Raw genomic sequence first — 22,145 nt, 5'->3', positions numbered from 1 at the left:
TTAAGTTTGTTGGCTGGGTTTGTGTTTATGATTGTTTGTTAAATGTGACAAGTTTTAGTGTTTAGTTTGAAAGAAAATCTTGATTTTCTGAGGAAAATGTTGATGATTGTTCAAGAAAAATTTATGAGTTTGGTTGGGTTTGTTGTTATTGTGAGTTGAATTGGCTAGGTTTGTGTGCGTGTGTTGTTTTATAAGAAAGGTTTTAGGTGGAAAGAAAATGTTATGATGTATCAGCTTTTTAGATGTGAAATTTTTTAGTGTTTGGTTTGAAAGAAAATTTATGGGAAAGATGTTGAATGCCTAGATATTTTTTGTGTTCTTGAGTTCTTTGATCTGGGTTCGAGTTCTTGTGATCTTCATGTTCTTCCCAAAAACTAGTGAGTTTTTTTAATTAATTAATTAATTTTAATATTTGTTTTAATTTAATTAATTAATGTGTGTGATTATATTATTTTTTTTATTCCACCATCAGCCACGTCAGCTTTTGCTGTTAATTGGGTGACAGAAAGGACCTAAATGTCAGGCATTAATTGGTTTAGGGACTAAAAGCGGTAAAAACAAAATGTAGGGACCAAAATGGAAAAAGTGCAAAATGTAGGGACTAAAAGTACATTTACACCTAAATAAAATGAAGATCATTTAATAAAAACTAATTATTTGTTCATCAAAAAAAAAAATTTTTATAAAAACAAAAAAATAATTAGTTCATGGATTTGGTTAACAAGTATTGAAAGACATTAAAACATTTGCATTTCGGTATGCAAAAAATGTTCTATTTTACCATTTAAAAAGTTACTTTATTTATTATATTATATCATTTTATAATACACCCAATGTCTCAGTCTCTTAGTTCTTATTTTTAGAATACAGCTTATTAAAATAATATAAAATAACTTCAACTAAAAAGACTCACAACAAAAAAAGCCCACTACCAATCTCCTCCACAACAACTAGAAAAACCACCACCATCATCACCGTTGCAAACCCAAAAATAATCAACCAATCTCAGCCATATCAAATAAATAAATAAATAAAACCTTGTTCTTAATGCCGACAACCACCATATATACCATTGCTCACTAACCATATCAGAACCCCCCACCAACCACCATACCGTCGTTCACCAACCACCGCTAACAAACCCAAAAACCACCAACACTGAAACTTAGTCATCACCACTTGAACCCATATCAAACCAAATCGCAACCCACTTACCTAAAACCCACTGCCACACAAATCACAACCCATCAATCCACAACCCAATCGCCGATCCATAGTCACCCAAATAGCCACCCCAAACTAATCTACAACCACAACCATAAACACCCAAAATTGAGAGAGAATAAAATATGTGACTTTAAATTTAGAACCAAGTTATAGTAATTTCTAGGCCCTTTTGGATATATACTACTGTCAGTTTCTTTAAAACTTTTATCCCCTCTCCTTGTGTGTGTGTGTTAAAATACTTAGTATTCTAAAAAAAAAGTTATAGTAATTTCTATAAGTACAAGCTTACTGTAGTAAGTTGTTAAATTTTTTTAGCAATAGCAACTCGGTTAGGTAATGCATGTGTTTTGTGGTTTGATGGTATAAAATAGCAAATAGCAAACTCCCAATGCTAATGCTCTTAGTTATGGTTGATTTTTTTTTTTTTTTTTTAATTTTTTTATTACAATCAAATAGCTTTTATTTTAAAGAGTCAAGAAAGTTTCTGTGGTTGCACGATTTTCTTGGCCCAAATTCTAATGATCAGGCTTTGACCCAAGGCGCAACCCACAATGAATGTTCGTAGAGAATGGGTGAAAGAACTTGGCTTCAGTGAGCCTGTACGGTCGAATGCATGGACAAGGTGGTTGCAGAAGATAAAAGACACGGGGACGATTTCTCAAGTCTCCTATTCCTTTTCTCTTTAGGTCTTCATACAGTTTTTTTTCCGTCCCCTTCTTTGGGGGACTGTATTACATTATATAGCTTTCCTTTTTTCATCTAAACCTTACACCTGTTGATCATCTAAGCATCCACTTGAGCGCCTGTCCCATCAGCCGCCCTCACCACTCCCTTTGTGAGTTGCAGAGGCCAAGGCGGTACTGTTCAGGGGTCTTTTCCTCATTAATGCGGCCAAGAGGTTGGTTGGGGCGCAATTAATGTGGTGGTAGCTTTTTGAGGGATATTTTGGATTTTATTCATTTTATATGTCTGGAGGGTGAACTGAATTGGTTGGGGATGGCTCTTGGTCTGGGCTTCGTGGTATCCGAGGAGGAGTTTCTCCTCGGATAGGCTTCTTGGGCGTTGTTGAGATTAACGCTTCATGTGTGGCCTCTCCTCGGAAAGGAAGCTCCTCGGAGGGGCCTGGATTTGGAGTGGCCCATTATTTTTGGGCCGGGCCCCACAATAGCCCCTCAAAACTCCGGTTTTTATCTCCTTCCGAGGAGAAAAGCGGGGTTTTGATGTTAATGAGTGGATAGGGATAAGGAGGACCTGGGGCGCGTGTGCAGATCGTGACCTTTGACGTGCCACAATTTTCGAGGCGTGGCCATTAATTTCTGGAGGCGTTATGTTCCCTTCATCCAACGGTGCGGCGCGGATCGAACGACCATCGTTCATTCGCGTATTTTTAGGCAGGAGTGATTTCCTCTTTCTCCTCCTGACTATATAAGGCGTCAGGGGGGGGTTCAGTTCCTCCTTTTATCTGCTTTTCATAAACCTCAAAGGACTCCAGAGATCTACAGCGAAACCCAGAGACATACAAGCACTTGCGCCCTTTACGCCGCCGTGACCATTTTCTGCGAAACGTCTCGTTTACGAGTGATTTCCAGGCATCCCATCAAGCGTTTTGTGAAGGTACCAGTACATTTCGCTCATCTCGTCGTTTCAATTCTCTCCTCGGACCCTTCTTTTCTGCTCAATCTTTACTTTCGTTTCCCAGTCCAGTTCAGATGGGTAGGTTCGAGAAACTAGTAAATACTCCGGCCGCTATGGAGGTCTTTAGGGCTAAATACCGCATCCCCCCGGGGGTTGGGCTGCGGTACTGTCCTCTTGAAGGAATAGTGACAGATAAACGTCTGGGAGAAGTTGTCATCCCCATGATTGCTTTCATAGAGGGAGGGATGACACTTCCCATGCGTAGGATTACCAGGGAATACTTGTTCAACCATAGGTTGGCCCGCAACAGTGTGCCCCAAATATGTTCAAGATATTAGGCTGTGTAGATGTCCTAGATGAGCGGATGAACCTAGGCCTTACTTGGCACGATGTGGCCTATCTGTACGAGTGTCACCGCCTCGGGGATGAGGGGTATTATCTTAAATCCCGGAACGAGGACGTTAGGTTGATCTCTTGTCTCCCGGTATCCAATAAGACCGTGAAGAATGACTTCCTCATTGCTTCTGGGGAGTGGTTCGACGGTATTCATTGTCCAACTCGGGCAGGAAACCCAGGTGCGGCGTCCTTTGGGATCGGTCCTTGTTGGGAGAGGAATTAGTGTTGAGGGTTTATTTTTACTGCTTTCCTTATAACTGGTAGATTTCTTGAACTAACCCCACTCTTCTTGGTTGTTTGCAGATAAATCTCACGTAGCTCCTCGGCTTAGCCTTGTGAACGTGCCAGCGTTGAACTACCTTCTTAGGTCGGAGATTTACGTTTTCGAGGACGGACAATTGCGTGCGGCTCATCTAGTTTTGGGCTATCAACCTTTAAGCAGCTCTTTCCAGGCGATCGGTCACGCTATAAGGGCCGGCAGTCCGAGGCTGGCCAGGATTGACGTGTCCAAGGACGGGTTCCTAGCCGACCACGATTTACCGCCAGTTGTGTTGCCCGGTGTTAGAAATCCCTACTTGGCAGAGCAGTTACCTCCGCCAGACGAGCCTGGCGTTGCCGTTCAAGTTGAAGAAGAAGCTGAGTCGTCTCGTCTTTCTCTTGAGGAAGAGATAGACGAGTTCCATTTTGAGGAGGAAGTCCAGCAATCCCCCTTAGCGGAATTTTCCGATCCCGAAGGAGAGCGGGATCGACATTCGGCAGTTGGCGCTCCTTCCCTTGTTATCTGCTCGGACGATACTTCGGACGAAGAGACGGAGCCCATGGCAGGAAAGGGAAAATCTCTGAAGGAGCTGTTGGGTTCCAGAGGGAAAGGCCAATCATCGAAGGGACCACCTCCACCACAAGCCAAGGCCCTTCCTCCCGTGGTCCCTCAAGGAACTTTGGAAACTGGTCTCAAGGTCAATCCGGACCTGAAGAAGAAGAGACCGGTTGACACCCCTGAGGAGGGTGAGGTGGCTGCTCAGCCCACCAAGCAGCAGAAGACTGCTCGGGCTCCAAGGAGCAGAAGGGGCAATTCCTCGGAGAGTAGGGACGAGGAGAGCCTTGCGGATGTACGGGTTACTCCGCGTGTATGGAGCCCCAAATTGGAGTTAGAGGGGGTCGCAATCCCTTACAATGCCTCGATCAGAGAGTACAACCGCGGCCGAGCTGGGTACGTGGCTGAGGCCTTAGAGCAGCCCCTGCTCCTTCCTCGGGACATGGAGGCTTACAGGCGTTTCTCTCAGTCCGAGATCTTCCTATCCCTTAAAAGGGATCTCGCAATGGTAAGTGATCCTTCTACTGTTTCATTAACTCTTTTGATCTCGTTAGATATTTTTAAAGCATTTTGGTTTTGTCTGCAGATTACTCAGCAGGTATTTGTGGCTGAGGAATTCTGCCGAAGTGAACGTAATCGGACTGAGGCCGAGATCCAGGCTCGGACAGAGGTGGAGAAGACCTTGGGGTCCCTTAGGCACGATCACCTTATACTCACGAACGAGTTCAAGGAGTCGGAGCACCGGCGCAAGAGTGCAGAATCTGGTCTGAAGAGCGCCGAGACCCAGGCGGAGGACCAGCGCAAGGAGCTATACTCGACGCAGCTCAACCTTGTCACCGAGAAGCAGGCAGTGCAGGATCTCAAAACTGCCTTGCAAAAGGTCGAGGATGAACTGAGAAGGGTCAAAGAGGAGGCTCAGTTGATCCGAGAGGCTATAGAGGCTGAGAAGAATGCTGCTCGCCAGCTTGGGGCTGAGGAGACGGAGGCCAGGCTATCAGAGGAGGTCCCCGAGGTGTGCAGGGATTACTGCAGTATCTCCTGGGCTCATGCTCTCGATGCTGCAGGAGTTCCTGCGGATTCGGCACTAAGACTGCCCGAGAACATCTTCTACCCTCAGGAGATCCGAGCGAATCCTGATGGTGCCCAAGTGACTTCAGAGCAGGATTTGGCGGCGCCTGATACCGCCCTTGTGCCTGAGATAACGAAGAGTCCCACCGTAGACTCAGTCGCTAAGGCTCCTCCTCCTCAGCCCGAGCAGAAGGAAGATCCCCCTGTTGAGGCTTAGTCTTTTAGGCTTTCGTTTTTTTTTGTACTCTTTTTTTTTTTTATGAGAGCCGTCCTGTTTTTCCATTTTTTGTAAGGACCTCTCTTTCCAGTGTACTCGAAATATTAATCTGGAATGTTAGTTTGGCTCTCTATGGATGTATGCCAGTAGCATTTTACTTTAAATACTTGCAATGATGCAGATATGGCTCTCGATGGATGTGTGCAGCGCATAGAAATGATTTCCTTTAAGCGATAATCTCCCGATCTGACACAAGTAATAGTTTCCCTTAAGTCTGTGGTCCGAAGTGCCATGCAGGACTTAGGTTCTGTTTAGAACTTATGCGATTCTGCTTTTTTGTACTTGGTTTCCCCATAGGCTTGAGTCCGAGGACCATGCAAGACCTTGGTTCTGTCCAAGACTTACGCGATTTTTCTTGTCCGTACTTGGTTTCCCCATAGGCTTGAGTCCGAGGACCATGCAAGACCTTGGTTCTGTCCAAGACTTACGCGATTTTTCTTTTCGTACTTGGTTTCCCCATAGGCTTGAGTCCGAGGACCATGCAAGACCTTGGTTTTGTCCAAGACTTACGCGATTTTTCTTTTTTGTACTTGGTTTCCCCATAGGCTTGAGTCCGAGGACCATGCAAGACCTTGGTTCTGTCCAAGACTTAACGCGATTTTTCTTTTTGTACTTGGTTCCCCCATAGGCTTGAGTCCGAGGACCATACAAGACCTTGGTTCTGTCCAAGACTTACGCGATTTTACTTTTCGTACTTGGTTTTCCCATAGGCTTGAGTCCGAGGACCATGCAAGACCTTGGTTCTATCCAAGACTTACGAAGTCTTTTTAAGTGTTAATTTCCCCTAAGTCTGTGGTCCAAGGAGCCATACAGGACTTAGGTTCTGTTTAAGACTCATAAGAATTGTCATGCAGATCAGCAAGAAGTGGATAGCCAATAAACAAAATATGTGGGCGAAGCCATTTTCATTAATAATAATATCTTCTGAGGTTATTTACATTCCATGGTCGAGGCACAGCTTTTTCATCCAAATCTTCTAGATAGTAGGCGCCTATTCCAGCTACGGATGTTATACGGTACGGTCCTTCCCAATTGGGCCCCAACTTGCCCCAAGAGGGGTTTTTTGCGCTGCCAAGGACCTTCCTCATCACGAGATCGCCGGGACCGAGGGGTCGTAGCTTGACATTGGCATCGTATCCCTGTCTCAGCTTTTGGTGATAATAGGCCATATGAATCGTTGCTTTTTCCCTTCTTTCCTCGGCTAAGTCTAGATTTCTTTCCAACAACTCATCGTTACCGTCCGGAGTAAACGAAGCAGATCTCAGCGTAGGAAAGTTGTTCTCAATTGGGAGTACAGCCTCTGCCCCATAAGTCAATGAAAAGGGGGTCTCACCGGTTGACCGCCGTGGCATTGTCCGATAGGTCCATAGAACGTGCGGGAGCTCTTCTATCCATCTTCCCTTTGCCTCATCTAGCCTTTTCTTTAGTCCGTTCACTATGACCTTGTTCACGGCCTCCACCTGCCCATTTCCCTGGGGATATGCAGGGGTGGAATATCGGTTAATGATTCCAAGCTCGTGGCAGTACTTTCTAAAGCTTTTACTGTCGAATTGAAGACCATTGTCGGAAATGAGTGTACGCGGGATTCCGAAGCGGGTGATAATGTTCTTCCAGATGAATTTCTGGGCATCCACGTCCCTAATGTTGGCCAAAGGCTCAGCCTCCACCCATTTAGTGAAGTAATCGGTCCCGACTATGATGTATCGCTTGTTCCCCGCGGCTTTAGGAAAAGGTCCGACAATATCAAGACCCCACTGCGCGAACGGCCACGGGCTAGAGAGGGGGTTGAGAACCCCTCCGGGTTGGTGAATATTCGGAGCAAATCTCTGGCACTGATCGCACTTCTTGGCGTACTCCTGGGCCTCCCTTTGCATGTTCGGCCACCAGTATCCTTGGGTGAGTGCCCTATGCGCCAGCGACCTTCCTCCGGTGTGACTTCCACAAATTCCTTCATGCAACTCCTCAAGCAGAGACTCGGACTCTTCTGGATGTACACAGAGTAGGTACGGTCCAGAATAGAAGCGCCGATATAATTGGTGGTCCTCGGATAGCCAGAACCGAGGAGCATTCCTCCGTATCTTATCGGCTTCCAGCTTTTCTTCCGGCAAGACGTCATTCTGAAGGAAGTTCTTCATAGGATCCATCCAGCAGTGACTCTTTCTGATCTGATGGACTCTGGCCGGACTTCCGCTGATAGGGCTTGCCTGGGCTAAGTCTTCAACCAGGATCATTCGCGGCAGATTGTGCGCTGAGGACGTGGCGAGTGTGGCCAGCGAGTCTGCATGGGTGTTTACACTCCTGGAGATGTGCGTCAGATTGAAAGATTCAAAATTCGTCTGTAGCCGCTTGACTTGTCCCAGATACTCTTGCATCCTGGTATCTCGAGCTTCCAGCTCACCCATCACTTATCCGACCACTAGTCTGGAGTCCGAGAATGCTTCTATTACTGTGCCGCCCAATCTGTGAACCATCATCATCCCTTGAAGTAAGGCTTCGTATTCGGCTTCATTGTTCGTGGCCGAGAACCCGAGCCTCAAAGATTTTTCAATAGCAGCACCGTCCGGGGATATTATAACTATCCCAACTCCTGACCCTCTTTGGTTAGCCGCTCCATCCACGTAGACCTTCCATGGCCTGGTCCCGACTGCTGAAATCACGCCAACCGACTTCTCATCCATGTCTTTCTTCTCAGTCATTGTTTCTAAAGAGGGCTCAGCAAACTCTGCCACCAAGTCCACGAGGACCTGTCCCTTGACGGAGGATCTGGGCATATATTTGATGTCAAAGGCTCCTAGGAGCGCACTTCACATGGCGATCCTGCCTGTATAGTCAGTGCTGCGAAGCACTGCTCGAAGGGGAAGCTGAGTTAAAACGATGACCGTATGCGCCTGAAAGTAATGAGGGAGCTTACGGGTCGCATGCACTATCGCCAGAATTGCCTTTTCCAAAGGAAGGTACCGTACCTCGGCTTCGTGCAATGATTTGCTCACATAGTAAACCGGCCGCTGCACCCCATTGTCATCCCGTATCAGCACCAAGCTCACAGCATGGGGAGCTACGGCAATATACGCAAACAGCACCTCATCTGCCTCAGGGCTGGACATGATGGGTGGTCGAGACAGGTAGTCCTTAAGCTGCTGGAAAGCCTGAGCGCAATCCTCCGACCATTCAAACCCTTTCCATTTGTTTATCAGGAGGTAAAAAGGCCGACATCGATCCGCCGATCGTGATATGAACCGGTTTAGTGCCGCAATCATGCCAGTGAGCTTCTGCACTTCCTTCGGATTCCGAGGAACCTGTAGGCTGTTAATGGCTTTGATCTGGTCGGGACTTACTTCTATTCCCCTGTGAGTGACCATGTACCCTAAGAATTTCCCAGACCCGACCCCAAATGAGCATTTGGAAGCATTCAGCCGCAACCGGTGCTTTCTTAAGATAGCGAAGATCGCTCCGAGGTCACTCACGTGCTCGGAAACCCTTTTGCTCTTCACAACCATGTCGTCTATATAAATCTCAATGATCTTGCCCAGCTGTGGCTCGAACATCCGAATCATCATCCTTTGATATGTTGAGCCTGCGTTCTTCAGCCCAAACGGCATCACCTTATAATGATAGTTTTCGATGGGCGTCATGAAAGCCGTTTTTTCTTGGTCGTCAGGCGCAAGGGGTATCTGATGATAGCCTTGAAAGGCGTCCAGGAAGCTCATTCGAGGGTGGCCCACGGTTGCATCCACCAATCGGTCGATTCGGGGTAGGGGGAATGGGTCTTTCGGGCATGCCTTGTTCAGGTCCGTGAAATCCACACAGACCCTCCACTTCCCTGTCTTCTTTCTTACCACCACTGTGTTCGCCAACCATTCGGGGTAAAAGACCTCTTTGATAGCCCCTGCCCTTTTTAATTTCGCCACCTCGTCCCTTACGGCACTGGCGTGTTCCTTCGAAGGACGTCGAGGCGGCTGTTTCTTTGGAGTTAAAGAGGGGTTGACGTTCAGGTGGTGACAAATAAAGCTGGGATCAACTCCCGGGGCGTCGTAGGCGTCCCACGCGAACACGTCGACATTCTCTCTGAGAAATCCGACCAACTCCTCTTTTTCCTGGGAAGGTAATTCAGAGTCGACCTGAAAGAACTTCTCAGGGTCGTCATTGACAGCAATCCTATCCAGACCTTCGCACCTTATCTCCTCGACCAGCCCCTCGCCTTGGCTCGCCGAGGGAGTTGGTTGCTATAAGCTCTCCGGGACCGAGGACTTGATTGGGGGCTGATGTAAAACGGCGGCCACCATACACTTCCTAGCCACGGCTTGATCTCCTCGGAGCTCTTCCACTTGTCCTCGGGAGGGGTATTTCACTTTTTGGTGAAGTGTGGAGGTCACGGCCTCCAGGGCATGGATCCATGGCCTTGCCATTATCGCAGTGTAAGGCGAATAAGCGTCAACCACAATAAAATTTACCTCCACTATCTCCGCTCCAGTCTGTACGGGCAGTCGGATCTGCCCTTTTGGCGTGACCATCCTTCCCTCAAAACTGAGAAGAGGGGAGTCATAAGCGGCCAAATCTTCTGGCTTCAGGTTCAGCCCCTTGTATAGGTCGGGGTACATTATCTCTACCGCGCTTCCCGAATCCACCATCACCCTCTTCACGTCGAAGCCCCCGATCCTCAGCGTGACCACTAAGGCATCATCGTGGGGTTGAATAGTTCCTCTCTTATCTTCGTCCGAGAAACCCAGTACCAGAGAGCTTCCCTTTCTTGACCTTTTGGGCTCTCCTTGCCTACCCTCAGGGGGGAACCGATCAACAACTAACACCCTGGGAGTGGGTGGCCCCGTCCTTCCTGGTGCAGCAAGGATGACATGTATCGTCCCGGTGGGGGGTCCCAAGGACACGTCCTTTCGGGGCTCTTGTGTTGTTTGGCCGGGATGGCCACTTGACGGGTGCAGTAGGTGACGTAGCTTTCCTTCTCGGACCAACTGATCTAGGTGATTCCATAGATTCCTGCAGTCCTCAGTAGTATGCCCATGGTCCTGATGATAGTGGCAGTACAGGTTCCGGTTACGCCTGGAAGAGTCTCCGGCCATCTTTCCTGGCCACCTGAAGTAGGGCTCATTCCGTACTTTCTCCAACACTTGTTGTACTGGCTCCCTGAATACGGCATTCACTGCCTGCGGGTTGCTCTGGCCCGCCTGTCGCGAAAAATCTCTCATCGGCTGACCAGGATTGTGCCGTTCCGACCTGAAGTCGTTTGCTTTGGGGGGGATAACTTTATCCTTACCCCTCCCTTGCAGTTGATCTTCCTCCACTCTTTTGTACTTGTTAATCCTATCCCTCAGCTGATCGATGTTGGCAACCGGTTTACCAGTGAGGGATTTCCTCAAGCCATGGTCGGTGGGGAGCCCGCTCTTGAACGTGCTGATAGCGACCGCATCATGGTTGTCATCCAGGTCGTTGTACACCTCCCAGTATCTGTCCGAGTATGCTTTCAGAGTCTCTCCCTCGTGCATGGACAATGACAGTAGCGAACCGAGGGGCCTGGGGACTCTGGTGCTGGTGATGAAGCGGGTGCAGAAATCCCGAGTGAGCTGCTTGTATGAGCTTACGGAATTTGCCTTTAGGCCATTGAACCACCTCATCGCCATTGATCCCAGGCTGGATGGGAAGATTTTACACATCAGGGCCTCATCTTTCGAGTAGATCGCCATCTTTTGGTTAAACTGGCTCACATGCTCTACCGGGTCCGTTCGACCGCTATAGATGGTGAATGTCGGCTGGTTGAACCGTCGAGGCAGCTTAGCCCCTTCAATTCTATATGTGAAGGGGGATCTTGAGACCTGGTCCAACGCCTTCTTCATGGCATCGTTTCCCGAGCCCCTGCTGGATGTGCTCTCATACTTCCGCACGTGGCGCGGTTCCTTTACGTAGGAAAAGGTTTCACTTGGGGGGGTCCTTGACCTCCGTCGGTAACTCACATCTTCCGCATTAGAGGACCCGTCTGAGTCTGAAGGAGATCGTTTTCGCTGGGTTCGTCGCAACTTTCTCTTCAGATCATCTATCTCTCTCTGCATGTCCTGGTGACTCCTTCGCCTCTGGGAAGCGTGGCTCTCTATCTGAGTGTGACTCTGGCTTGTCCGGATAGTTTGCACACTTCCCTCACGATCTCCCCTGTGGCCTGGGTTGACGGGGTTATTCTGCCTCTGGGACTCGACGGGTTGTGTCCGTTGGGAGTCGGCCTGGTGAGGATTCCCCTGGTGCGGATTTAGTTCTGCCATGCTTGACCGTTGTGCCTGCTGATGCCCTAGTTCTTCCCACAGACGGTGCCAATTGTGGTCGCACGATTTTCTTGGCCCAAATTCTAATGATCAGGCTTTGACCCAAGACGCAACCCACAATGAATGTTCGTAGAGAATGGGTGAAAGAACTTGGCTTCAGTGAGCCTGTTCGGTCGAATGCATGGATAAGGTGGTTGCAGAAGATAAAAGACACGGGAAAGATTTCTCAAGTCTCCTTATATTCCTTTTCTCTTTAGGTCTTCTTACAGTTTTTTCCGTCCCCTTCTTTGGGGGACTGCATTACATTATATAGCTCTCCTTCTTTCATCTAAACCTTACACCTGTTGATCATCTAAGCATCCACTTGAGCGCCTGTCCCATCAGCCGCCCTCACCACTCCCTTTGTGAGTTACAGAGGCCAAGGCGGTACTGTTCAGGGGTCTTTTCCTCATTAATGCGGCCAAGAGGTTGGTTGGGGCGCAATTAATGTGGTGGTAGCTTTTCGAGGGATATTTTGGATTTTATTCATTTTATATGTCTGGAGGGTAAACTGAATTGGCTGGGGATGGCTCTTGGTTTGGGCTTCGTGATGTCCGAGGAGGAGTTGCTCCTCGGACAGGCTTCCTGGGCGTTGCTGGGATTGAGTAACGCTTCATGTGTGGCCTCTCCTCGGAAAGGACGCTCCTCGGATGGGCCTGGATTTGGAGTGGCCCATTATTTTTGGGCCGGGCCCCACAGTTATATATATTGTTGAAAGTTATATAGTGTAGAAATGACAAAACTCTAGCTTTAATGAGAAATGACAAATATTACTATTCATATAATACTATTCTTTCCATAATGGAAGGAAATCAAGGAACAATAGAGCAGAAAGATGATAAGTAAAGAAGACAATAGTAATTTAATCAATTAATCCCATCTGTAAGGACCCGTTTCGCAGCCCAAGCCCAAGATGTATGATCCTGGTCCAGTGAGCTCAGTACAATGAATTTGTAGAGAGTGGGTCAAAGAACTAGGCCTTAGCGAGTTGGACAACAGCTAGTACTGGATTAAATGACAATAAAACACAAATAAGAGATTTTGATATCAATGGATTTATAGTCCGAGGAGGTTTCACTTTTATAAATTGATCACAATTTGGTACAAATACAATTTAGATTGCTATAGTGTTCTCTCTCTATTTTTTTCGATCTCTACCTCACAGAGGGTCTCTTACACTATATAGCTCTCCCTGGACCATCTTGATCCTACACTTGTTGATCATTTGAGCCTTCACTTGAGTGTCTGTCCCATCAGACACCCTCTCTGGTTTTTGTAAGTTGGTAGCCAAGATAACACTGTTTAGTGGTCTCCTCAACATAAATGCGCCCAAGAAAGTAGTTGCAGTGCATTCAATATGGTGGTAGCAGTTTTCCCTAAGATATTTCTGAGGTCCTATTGTCCTTAGATATTCATGATACACATCTTTATTACTGGAGCTTCCTAGAAGGTCATCGTGATTGTTGGAAAACGTATTTGAGATGAACTTATCATATTGGAGGAGATATTCCTCCTCGAATTATCCTCCTATCTGTATTTCGCTTATTAAGTCCTGGGTTTGAACCATTCATTACCATTCACTCGTCCTCGGATTGCTCACGTTCTCGATCAAGGCCCAAGGCCCAATACATGATTTGGGCTCTTAACCTTACACCATCTTTCTAATTATTTTATAATAAAAAAAGAAAATTAAAATTTCACTAGGTTTATATTTATATTTATTTTTAATTTGATGCCATTGTTATTTTCATTGTTATTAAATCCGTTCCGTTCCGGCCGGAATATTTCGTACTGGAATGGTAATACCACCCATTCCACCTCGGGTCTAATTCCGGCCAGTTTCGGGTCATTCCGACCATTCCGGCCGATTTTACATTTCGGCCGGTACTAGTTTTTACCAAAAAAAAAAAAAAAAAAAAAAAAAACTTAAACTAACAAACCCATCAGCACAGCATGTTTCCACCACTGATCGCCTGAAGAAGTTCAAATCAAATCTGCTATGAAGCCACCAAATGATTTGAAAAAAAAAAAAAAACAAAGGAAGAAGAAGAGAACAGAAATTTAGAGCAGTTGTGGAGGAAGCTCAAATTTTAGCTGCGTTTGAAACTTTCTTCTTCAGTCCTGCACTTGAACGTGGGTCTGGGTTTCTTAAACTTTCCAATACTTCTGTAAGTGTAAGTGACTGATGGGAATATAAAATGAAGAAGAAAGAGTGGAGGAGAAGGTGTAAGGAATGCACGTGGGTGATGGAATGGGATTAGGTGAAAACGTGAAAGGGGGCTTCCTAGAAGCTTCCTATTTTATAAAATATTAACATGTTTATTTACAAAAATACCTAAATTTGAATTTTAAAATAATCAAACTAATCACTTGATTATTATGGTAATATTTATTTTAAAACACTATATTACATTCATTAAATGATGATATTACATTTATAAAATTTGGCTTAAGAATAACAATGAGTAATAACATTTTTTTTATTAATTACTAATATATATATCTATATATATATATATATAAAGTGGTAATTCCGAAACGGTCTAAAACGGTATGTCGAAATAGGCCGGTACCGAAATATTCCGTTCCAATAGACAAATCGAAACGGCCACCGAAACGGTATTCATAACAATGGTTATTTTATATAATGGGACACGTTCTCCAGGAGTAATTGGCATCTCTAGGTTGTTCAACGGAAACATATATTGTCTCCAGCCACCTTCAAGACAGAGCTATTGTGGATTAGATACAAGAATTCAACAACAAATAACTCATCAAGAAAATAAGTGTGACATTGTTACAAACATAATATATACTAGTATGTAGCCCCGTGCATTTGCACGGGTAGAATTAAAATAAATTACAATTATATGATTCAAATTAAAATTTTTTGAGAGGTTCAAATTATATATGGTATTAGTTTACATTTTTTTTTAAACTATACATTTCTAAAATATGTAATGGTTTCTCATTTGTGTGTATATATATATATATATGATTTAGAATTTAATTGGTTTTAGATTCTTCTATTTTTGCACCAAATAATTCACTTGCCACAAAAATTAAAAACTTAGATAGACACGTGGCGAAAAATTGGATTTCATTTTAGAATGGATTTGGACTTTTCGATTTTTACACTTAATAAAAATTAAAAATTAAAATCCAATTAAAATCTATTTGGATTTTCTCTAAGTTTTATTTTTATTTTATTTTATATAAGATAAAAATTCTACTCTAGCATAATCTAAGTGTATATGTGCGAAACTCCTTCCTGAAGTTTTAACTATTATTATATGCTAGTATATAATCCGTGCGTATATACAGTACAATTAAAAATAACACAATTACCAACAAAATAAAGGTGTTTGGGTGGAGAGCTTGTAATGAAATTTTACCAACAAAATTGAATCTGTCTAAGAGAAAGATTATTGCAGATGCGATGTGCCCAATTTGCTTGAGGTTTCCGGAGTCAGTTGTCCACGCACTTTGGGATTGTGATGCGGCTAGAGATGTGTGGGCAGGTAGCTTAAAAATTCTGCAGAAAGGTGGGTCAGGTATGGTGGATATGCTTCATTTAATGGAATACTTAATGGAGCGGGTAGAGTCTCATGATCTGGAGGTTGTGCTAGTTCAAGCATGGCTGATTTGGAATCAAAGAAATCGGGTTGTGCATGGGGGTAAGTTTCATGACCCAGGCTGGTTGAATAATCGGGCAACAGAGGTTCTTGAGGAGTTTCGGACTGCTTCTGCATTAATGGGACCATCACATGGAGGGCTAGCTTCTCAGGACACTTGGCAGCCCCCTCCTCCTTTGATCTTCAAGCTTAACTTTGATGCAGCTCTGTTTTCGGCTCTTAAAAGTTCAGGTTTTGGTGTAGTTATTCGGAACGAAAAAGGGTGAGGTTATGGCAGCCATGGCAGCAAAGGGTCCTGAGGTATCTTCTAGTGAGGAGGCTGAGTTTCTCGCATGTCGGAAAGCTATTGAATTTGCCATTGATGCTGGCTTCTCTGAACTTGTCATTGAAGGGGATAATTCTTCTGTCATGAAAGCTGTTTCGGCTTTGCAGGATGATTTTTCTTTGATTGGAAATGTTGTTGGGGATATTCATCATTTGGTTCGGAACTTGCAATGGGTTAGGATTGAATGTACTAGGCGTGGAGGGAATAGAGTGGCTCATGAGTTAGCTCAATTTGCTAGAAACATTAGTCAAGATCTGTATTGGATGGAAGATGTTCCTCCAATAGTTAGGGAAGCTTTGTATCAGGATGTTGTTTTTTCTAATTAATTAAATGATATGTTTCCGTTTCAAAAAAAAACAAAAAAAAAAAAAAAATAAACACAATTACACATATATGGATTCAAATTATACCTTGTTTAAATCATAGATATATACATTAGTTTTTTACTATTCCTTTCTTCTTTATTTATTTTATTTTTTGGATATACACATGAGTTTATTATATAGATTGGGTTTTTTATTGTTTATTTATATTAGTCTCTTCATCTTTTGCATATTAACTCACCTAGAAATTAAAAAAAAAAAACCATTGTACAAACACCAAAATATAGTACTTCACTTAAGGGTCATTACTCATTATTTTGTAATAAAGTTGTAACTTGATTTTTTTTTTTTTTTCCATAAACTTCAATGCATTAAATTGAAAATTGAGAAAGCAAGACGAATTGGATGCAAGAGCAAACTTAGCTGCAGTGTGAGCAGCACAGTCGTTGCTTCTACAAACTCAAATAAAATCACAAACTACAAAACTTAAAGCTAACTCTCAGATGTTAGCCACAAAATGAGAAATAGACCAAGCAGAATAGGGCTCCTTGTTAGCAGCTGCATCATAGCAGTCCTTTGAATCTCCTTCAAACAGAGAATGTGGCTCCATTTTGCAAGCGAATAGCTAGCTGGACCACCCAGTGCAGAAATATACAAAGTAGAGTTAATAACCTCATTACAAACAGCTTTAGCATACTTCAAATCTTCTTCCCATTGGTATTCTGACCAGAAGTTCTCAAAGTAAAGTCCTAGGATACATTCATTCACAAGATTACGAGAACACCATTAAGTTCCAAGCACACAAAGGATAAATATACTATTCTCTTTCCAGCACTAACAAGTGTGGGAATTTGAAAGATATATAGCCCGTTTGGTTCCACTTTTTCAGCCCAAAACGGGCGTTTTCAAAAAAGCTGGGCCCAAATGTGCGTTTGGTAACTTCAAAACGCAACTTTTATAAAAAAGTTGCGTTTTGAACTTTTAGAAAAGCTGAAGGGAAAACGCGCAACGGAAATGGAGGCTCCCTGGTCCATAAATCAAAACGCGCACAGCGCGTTTTGTTATATTACCGTTGCAAAGATGGAAAGACCGAAATACCCACACATTTTCTGTGCGCGTTGTGCCCCTCATCTCTCATCTCTGCTCTCCCTTCGCATTTGACGCCTCCATCTGTTCTCTCTGCCGTGCTCTGCCTTCGTAAGTTTCATCTCTGTCTTTTTTCTTCTTCCGCTTCGCCTTCCTCTTCTTCTTCCGCTTCGCCTTCCTCTTCTTCTTCTTTCTTTCTTTCTTTCTGGTTCTTCCTCTCCGTAAGTCTTTCTGTAGTTTTGGATTGTGGTTTGTTTTATGGGTAGTGATTTTTCTGTGTGTTCTTTGGGTTGATTTGTCATGGGTATGGGTTGTTTTGATTTGGACCGAACCGGGGTTGATTCTCATGGGTCTGATTTGGGTTTTTTTGGTTTTGATTTCTCTGTTCTTTGGTTGATTTCTCATGGATTTGGGTTTGATTTCTCTGTTCTTTGGTTGATTTCTCACTTTTGGTGTGTGGGTTTTGATTTCTCAGGTACCAAAAACACTGATCTGCTACCAAAAACCAGGTACCAACACTGATCTGATTTTTTTTTTTTTTACCGAGTGTGGGAAAAAAAATTTCGGATCTTGCTATGAATGGGTGTTGTTCCTTTACTTGTTTTGTTATTTGTTTTTGCTGATTGGAATATATAATGAAGTGTTAGTTTGATGAATATATAATGGGTATTGTGTTCGGATCTTGCTGATTGGAATATATACATGTTCTCATGAAGTGTTTTTGTTTATTTGTTTTGTTATAACAAAATTTCGGATCTTGCTATGAATGTGTATTAACTTGGAGATATTGTTATGCTTCAGTTGTGTTATATATTTCAGTTGCTATGAATGTGTAGAACTTATATATTTCAGTTGTGTTAGCTTGTGTTTTGGGGCCTGGGTTCATTTAACTTTTCTGACCAACAATTGGGGGTTGATATGAATGGTGGGGTATCTAATAAGTTGCCTTTGTCAAATTCCTGTGGGGAGTTTTTGCCGTACTCAGAGTCTTTTTTCAAGCCATTTAATGAACATCTTCAGTTTGATGTGCTTGGAAGCATGGGTCCAATGTAAAAATGTTGTATAAGCTTTATTTTTTGTTTTAAGGTATGAGTTTACACTTGTGTACGTAACAAATCATATTACTTTTAATGCTAAAATTTAAGATTTAGCCTGGTGTTTGATGATTTGCTCTTCTCTTTGGTGATTGATTAATTGAGATTGTGTTTTGAAAATTTGAAGCAGTTCATATAACTGGCCAAGCTTGATTAATTAATTGAAAGAAATTAATATTTCGGAAAAAAAAACAAAAACAAAAAACAAAATCTACCAAGGCAGTTTTTTCTTTCTTTGTTTTTTGGTTTTGGGAGAAGAGATGATTGTTCTACAAGTCTACGTCAACCCTTACCCTGCTCCTCCTCTTCCTCCAAATTTCCAAACACACTGTAAACGTTATTGGCATGATGTTACTATTAATTAAATTCACTTTTATTTTGTCAATTGCATCATATTATCTTCACAAATTTCTAATAAAAGGTGTGTGTGTTTTCTATATTGTTAAGCATTTGTCCATATAGTGTTGTAACTTGCCAATTCTACCAGTAAAGTATAAATTCGAATCCCCTCAAGTTGAACGAAAACCCCATATCATTCCAAGCGCTGCCCTGTTAGAATTTTGTAGTGTACACATTATTAAAAGAATGTACTGATTGGAATTGGTCTATGGCATGAGAATTAGGCATCAAGTGAGCACTTTTTTTTTCCCTTTATTGCTTTTGTGCCTTAAGTTCCTATAATCTGCAGGAATTGCTGTTTGAGTAACATTATTTGTTCACTTATTCTTGTTAAAATTTAGTGTACTAGAATATAGCTTGTGCGCAACGTTCTAACTCATAGAAGATGAACCTATTTTTCAAAATAAAAGATCTTATCGAGAGGGTAGACACAGTTGCTAATGTGGTACTAACCTTTTTCAGATTGTATCATCTTATTGAAAATGAAATTTTGGAAAGAATTTGGTTTTCTGAGGAATAATTTTGAAATCTGAGGAATAATTTACTAATTATTCCTCAGAATGCTTGTAGCAACTTCTTCTCGAACTTGTGAACCTCATATAATTCTATTGATAGACTTATGCCATGTTACATTGTCTTTTTGATTTGTTGAGCAATACTCTGTGCTGATTATTGGCATGTTAGTTATAATGATATTTCAGCTGTGTCCATGTGTTATGTAATGAACAAACTTTGGGTTGGTGTTCCTTGATGCGTAAATCCGGATATTGATGATTGGGTTGCTAGAATTTTATTTTTTATTTTATTTTATTTTATTTTATTTTATTTATTTTTGTGTGTGTGTGTGTGTGTGTGTGTGTGTGTGTTTAGGGGTTTGAGGTCTTTGATGATGGTTGTTGATGAGAAATGAAAATTAGGGTTTGATGGTAAATGGGTTTACGGTTTTGGTTGCATGAGAATAATGTTGTGTTGTATGGCTTGTGACTTCTTTGAGAGAGTCACCTTTTCCAATGGAGACTTCTTTTAGGGAGCCTCCATGTTCAAGCAAGACTAACAATAGTCTAAGTAACAACCAGTTCATTCTCCTACATTCCAAATGAGGCTTGCATGGGTCGATTCATACAACTCATGTTTAATTCTATTGGCCACACATGGCTCACTCCTATTGGTTGGCCATTCTAACACAAGCTAAATGTGGGTAATTGCATATGTTTTTGAAAAAGAGAGTCAAATGAGGCTCCTAACTGATCCTAACAAACATGCATGTGCTAGAATTAACTAACTCTAACTAACTTTGACAAAATAAACTCAATTACATCCAAATCTTGAATTAGCCCTAATCTGAACACTAGCTTGACTAACTCAGCTGCAGACACGTCTAGAGACTTGAGGGAGCCGTTGTTGAAATTTGGGACCCATCTGAGCCTCGAGTGCCAATTGGTGCTTGAGGTGCTACTTCAAATTCCGTTTGCTGCTGTCTGACTGCTAGATTGCAGTTTTGCCTAGGGTTACACTGCTGAACAGCAGTTGTGCCCAGGGTTGCTGCTGATTTTTTCTTATTTTCACTTCTAACAGGTTATTCCTGTAACTATTCACTTCAAAATCAGTTAAAAAATTCTTGCCATTAATTTGCGTCTAGGGTCGAGAAAAACTAAGTTTATGGTTAGTTTCGAACTGCATGTATGGCTAGAAATGGAGCACGTTTGTGTCTAAGGTCCCAAGTTATTTCACGTGCTGCAGTACTTGTGAGTTATGCCTCTTTACACACTATCTGTACTTTCATCCATTAAATGTCTAACTAAACTTCAATATTTTAGATTGATCATACTCATTTTCTTATAATCTGATATGTTTATGGACACGTATATATAATTATAACAAGGCTTTGTACCCTTTGGAAGTCTGGTTGCAGGTGTTAAAATTAAAAGCAGTATAATATATATATATATATATATATTATTTGGTAGAATGAAAACTTGTTCGAATGAGGACTAGAACATTGGTCATGATTTAGTTTTAGGATTGTTATATTTGTATTGGGATTTGAATGGAATTAATATCTTGAATTTAGAATCAACCTTCACCTTATAAGTAGTATTTAGATGCTGGATCATCTTTGTCATTTACATAATCTTAAAGCCCTCATAATGACCTTTATTCTTTGTTTGCATGTTAAAGTAGACTTGAAATGGATTGTTAAAGTAGACTTGTCATTGTGATATGTTTGATGTTCATGACCTCTGTAATATGTATATATGCATGACTAACTCTCCTTAGAAAGAGCCTAATTCTGCTTTATAATTCTGTTTGGATCTGCTAATCCTTGTACCTATTTGTTTTGATCTTAATAAAAAATTTATAGTTTTGCTAATATGCTTCAACCTCATTGGTGAACTTTATAGATGGGTAAAAACACAACTTCCAACCCCGAGGCAAAAAAGGCTAGAGCATTATGGGACAATAATTCAAGCTGGACAACTACTTTTTGTAATCTTTGTGTGGAACAGATTCAACTTGGAAATAGGAATAACGGTGCTGCCTTTAGTACCCTAGGTTGGACCAATATAGTGACCAAATTTTGTGATGAAACCGGTCAAAATTATGATAGGGAGCAATTAAAAAGTAGGTGGGATGTGTTAAAAGGTGATTGGAGATTGTGGGAAAAATTGAGGATGCATGACACAGGTTTAGGTTGGGATACAGCGAAGGGAACAATTCTTGCTCCTGATGATTGGTGGGACCGAAAGTTGAAGGTGAGTTGAGTATTTTATTAATATGTAGTTAGTTGGAAATAGATTTTTTATATTGTTGTTATCTGAGTGAAAGCACTTTTACATTTTGTAGGAATTACCCAAAGCTAAAAAATTTCGAGAGAAAGGTCTACAGAATCCAGAACAACTTGATATAATGTTTAGGGATGTTGCAGCAACTGGAGAAGCTGCATGGACCTCTTCTTCAAATACACTCCTTCCAACAATGCCACAAGAGGGTGCTGGTGATTCGGATGGTAGCTCCGAATTTAAGGATAATCAATGTGACATGAGTTTAGACATTGATAGTTTGCAACAAGGACATACTAGTCAATCACGTAGTTCAGGACTTAAGCGAACTAGTGAATCAATACCCTCACAGAAGAAAAAGAAGAAGATAGGAGGAGCTGCAATGTTGGACAATCGTATTAGTGAATTCATAACTGTATGTAAGAATAAGTCTGAAGGTACTTCTCGAGAGTCACCAAGTTCAGTTGATAATGTCATGGCGATTGTGAGAGCACTTCCTGGAGTGGATAGTAGGTTTGTGGTTCAAGCTTCCTTAGTGTTACTAAAAAAGATACATAGGGATATGTTTCTAACTTTCAAGGAGCCAGAGTTACAGTTGGCGTACCTACAAGAATTGATTTCTTTGAAGCAAAAGAAGTGACCAACCTTATGTGATACTCTATATTAGCTTAGGACTAATATTAGCTTATGACTAATATTAGCTTTATGTTTTATTAACTATGTTGTATCAACTTTAAACAATGTTATGTGATATTTAGTATTAGCTTTGGATTAATATATGTGT

General features: G+C 42.4%; 1 protein-coding gene and 1 long non-coding RNA gene across 2 annotated transcripts; both read left to right on the top strand.

Moving 5' to 3' along the window:
• Positions 1 to 15,158: 15,158 nt before the first annotated feature.
• On the top strand, positions 15,159 to 15,620 carry LOC115984965. The gene has a single exon (XM_031107942.1). It carries the CDS (start codon positions 15,159 to 15,161, stop codon positions 15,618 to 15,620), a length of 462 nt encoding a protein of 153 aa, XP_030963802.1.
• Positions 15,621 to 16,902: 1,282 nt separating this feature from the next.
• LOC115986284 lies at positions 16,903 to 21,053 on the top strand. Its single transcript, XR_004090620.1, has 3 exons — positions 16,903 to 17,199; positions 17,564 to 17,597; positions 20,984 to 21,053. It is a non-coding gene; the product is annotated as an uncharacterized LOC115986284 (long non-coding RNA).
• Positions 21,054 to 22,145: the final 1,092 nt, after the last annotated feature.

The sequence above is a fragment of the Quercus lobata genome, chromosome 4 (genome assembly GCF_001633185.2).
Source record: "Quercus lobata isolate SW786 chromosome 4, ValleyOak3.0 Primary Assembly, whole genome shotgun sequence".
NCBI lineage: Eukaryota > Viridiplantae > Streptophyta > Magnoliopsida > Fagales > Fagaceae > Quercus > Quercus lobata.
This window is presented reverse-complemented; position numbering and strand designations above follow the sequence as displayed.

Bases quoted from the DNA above. Each gene is read 5' to 3' on its own strand.
- LOC115984965 (XM_031107942.1), top strand. From the start codon at position 15,159: ATGTGCCCAATTTGCTTGAGGTTTCCGGAGTCAGTTGTCCACGCACTT.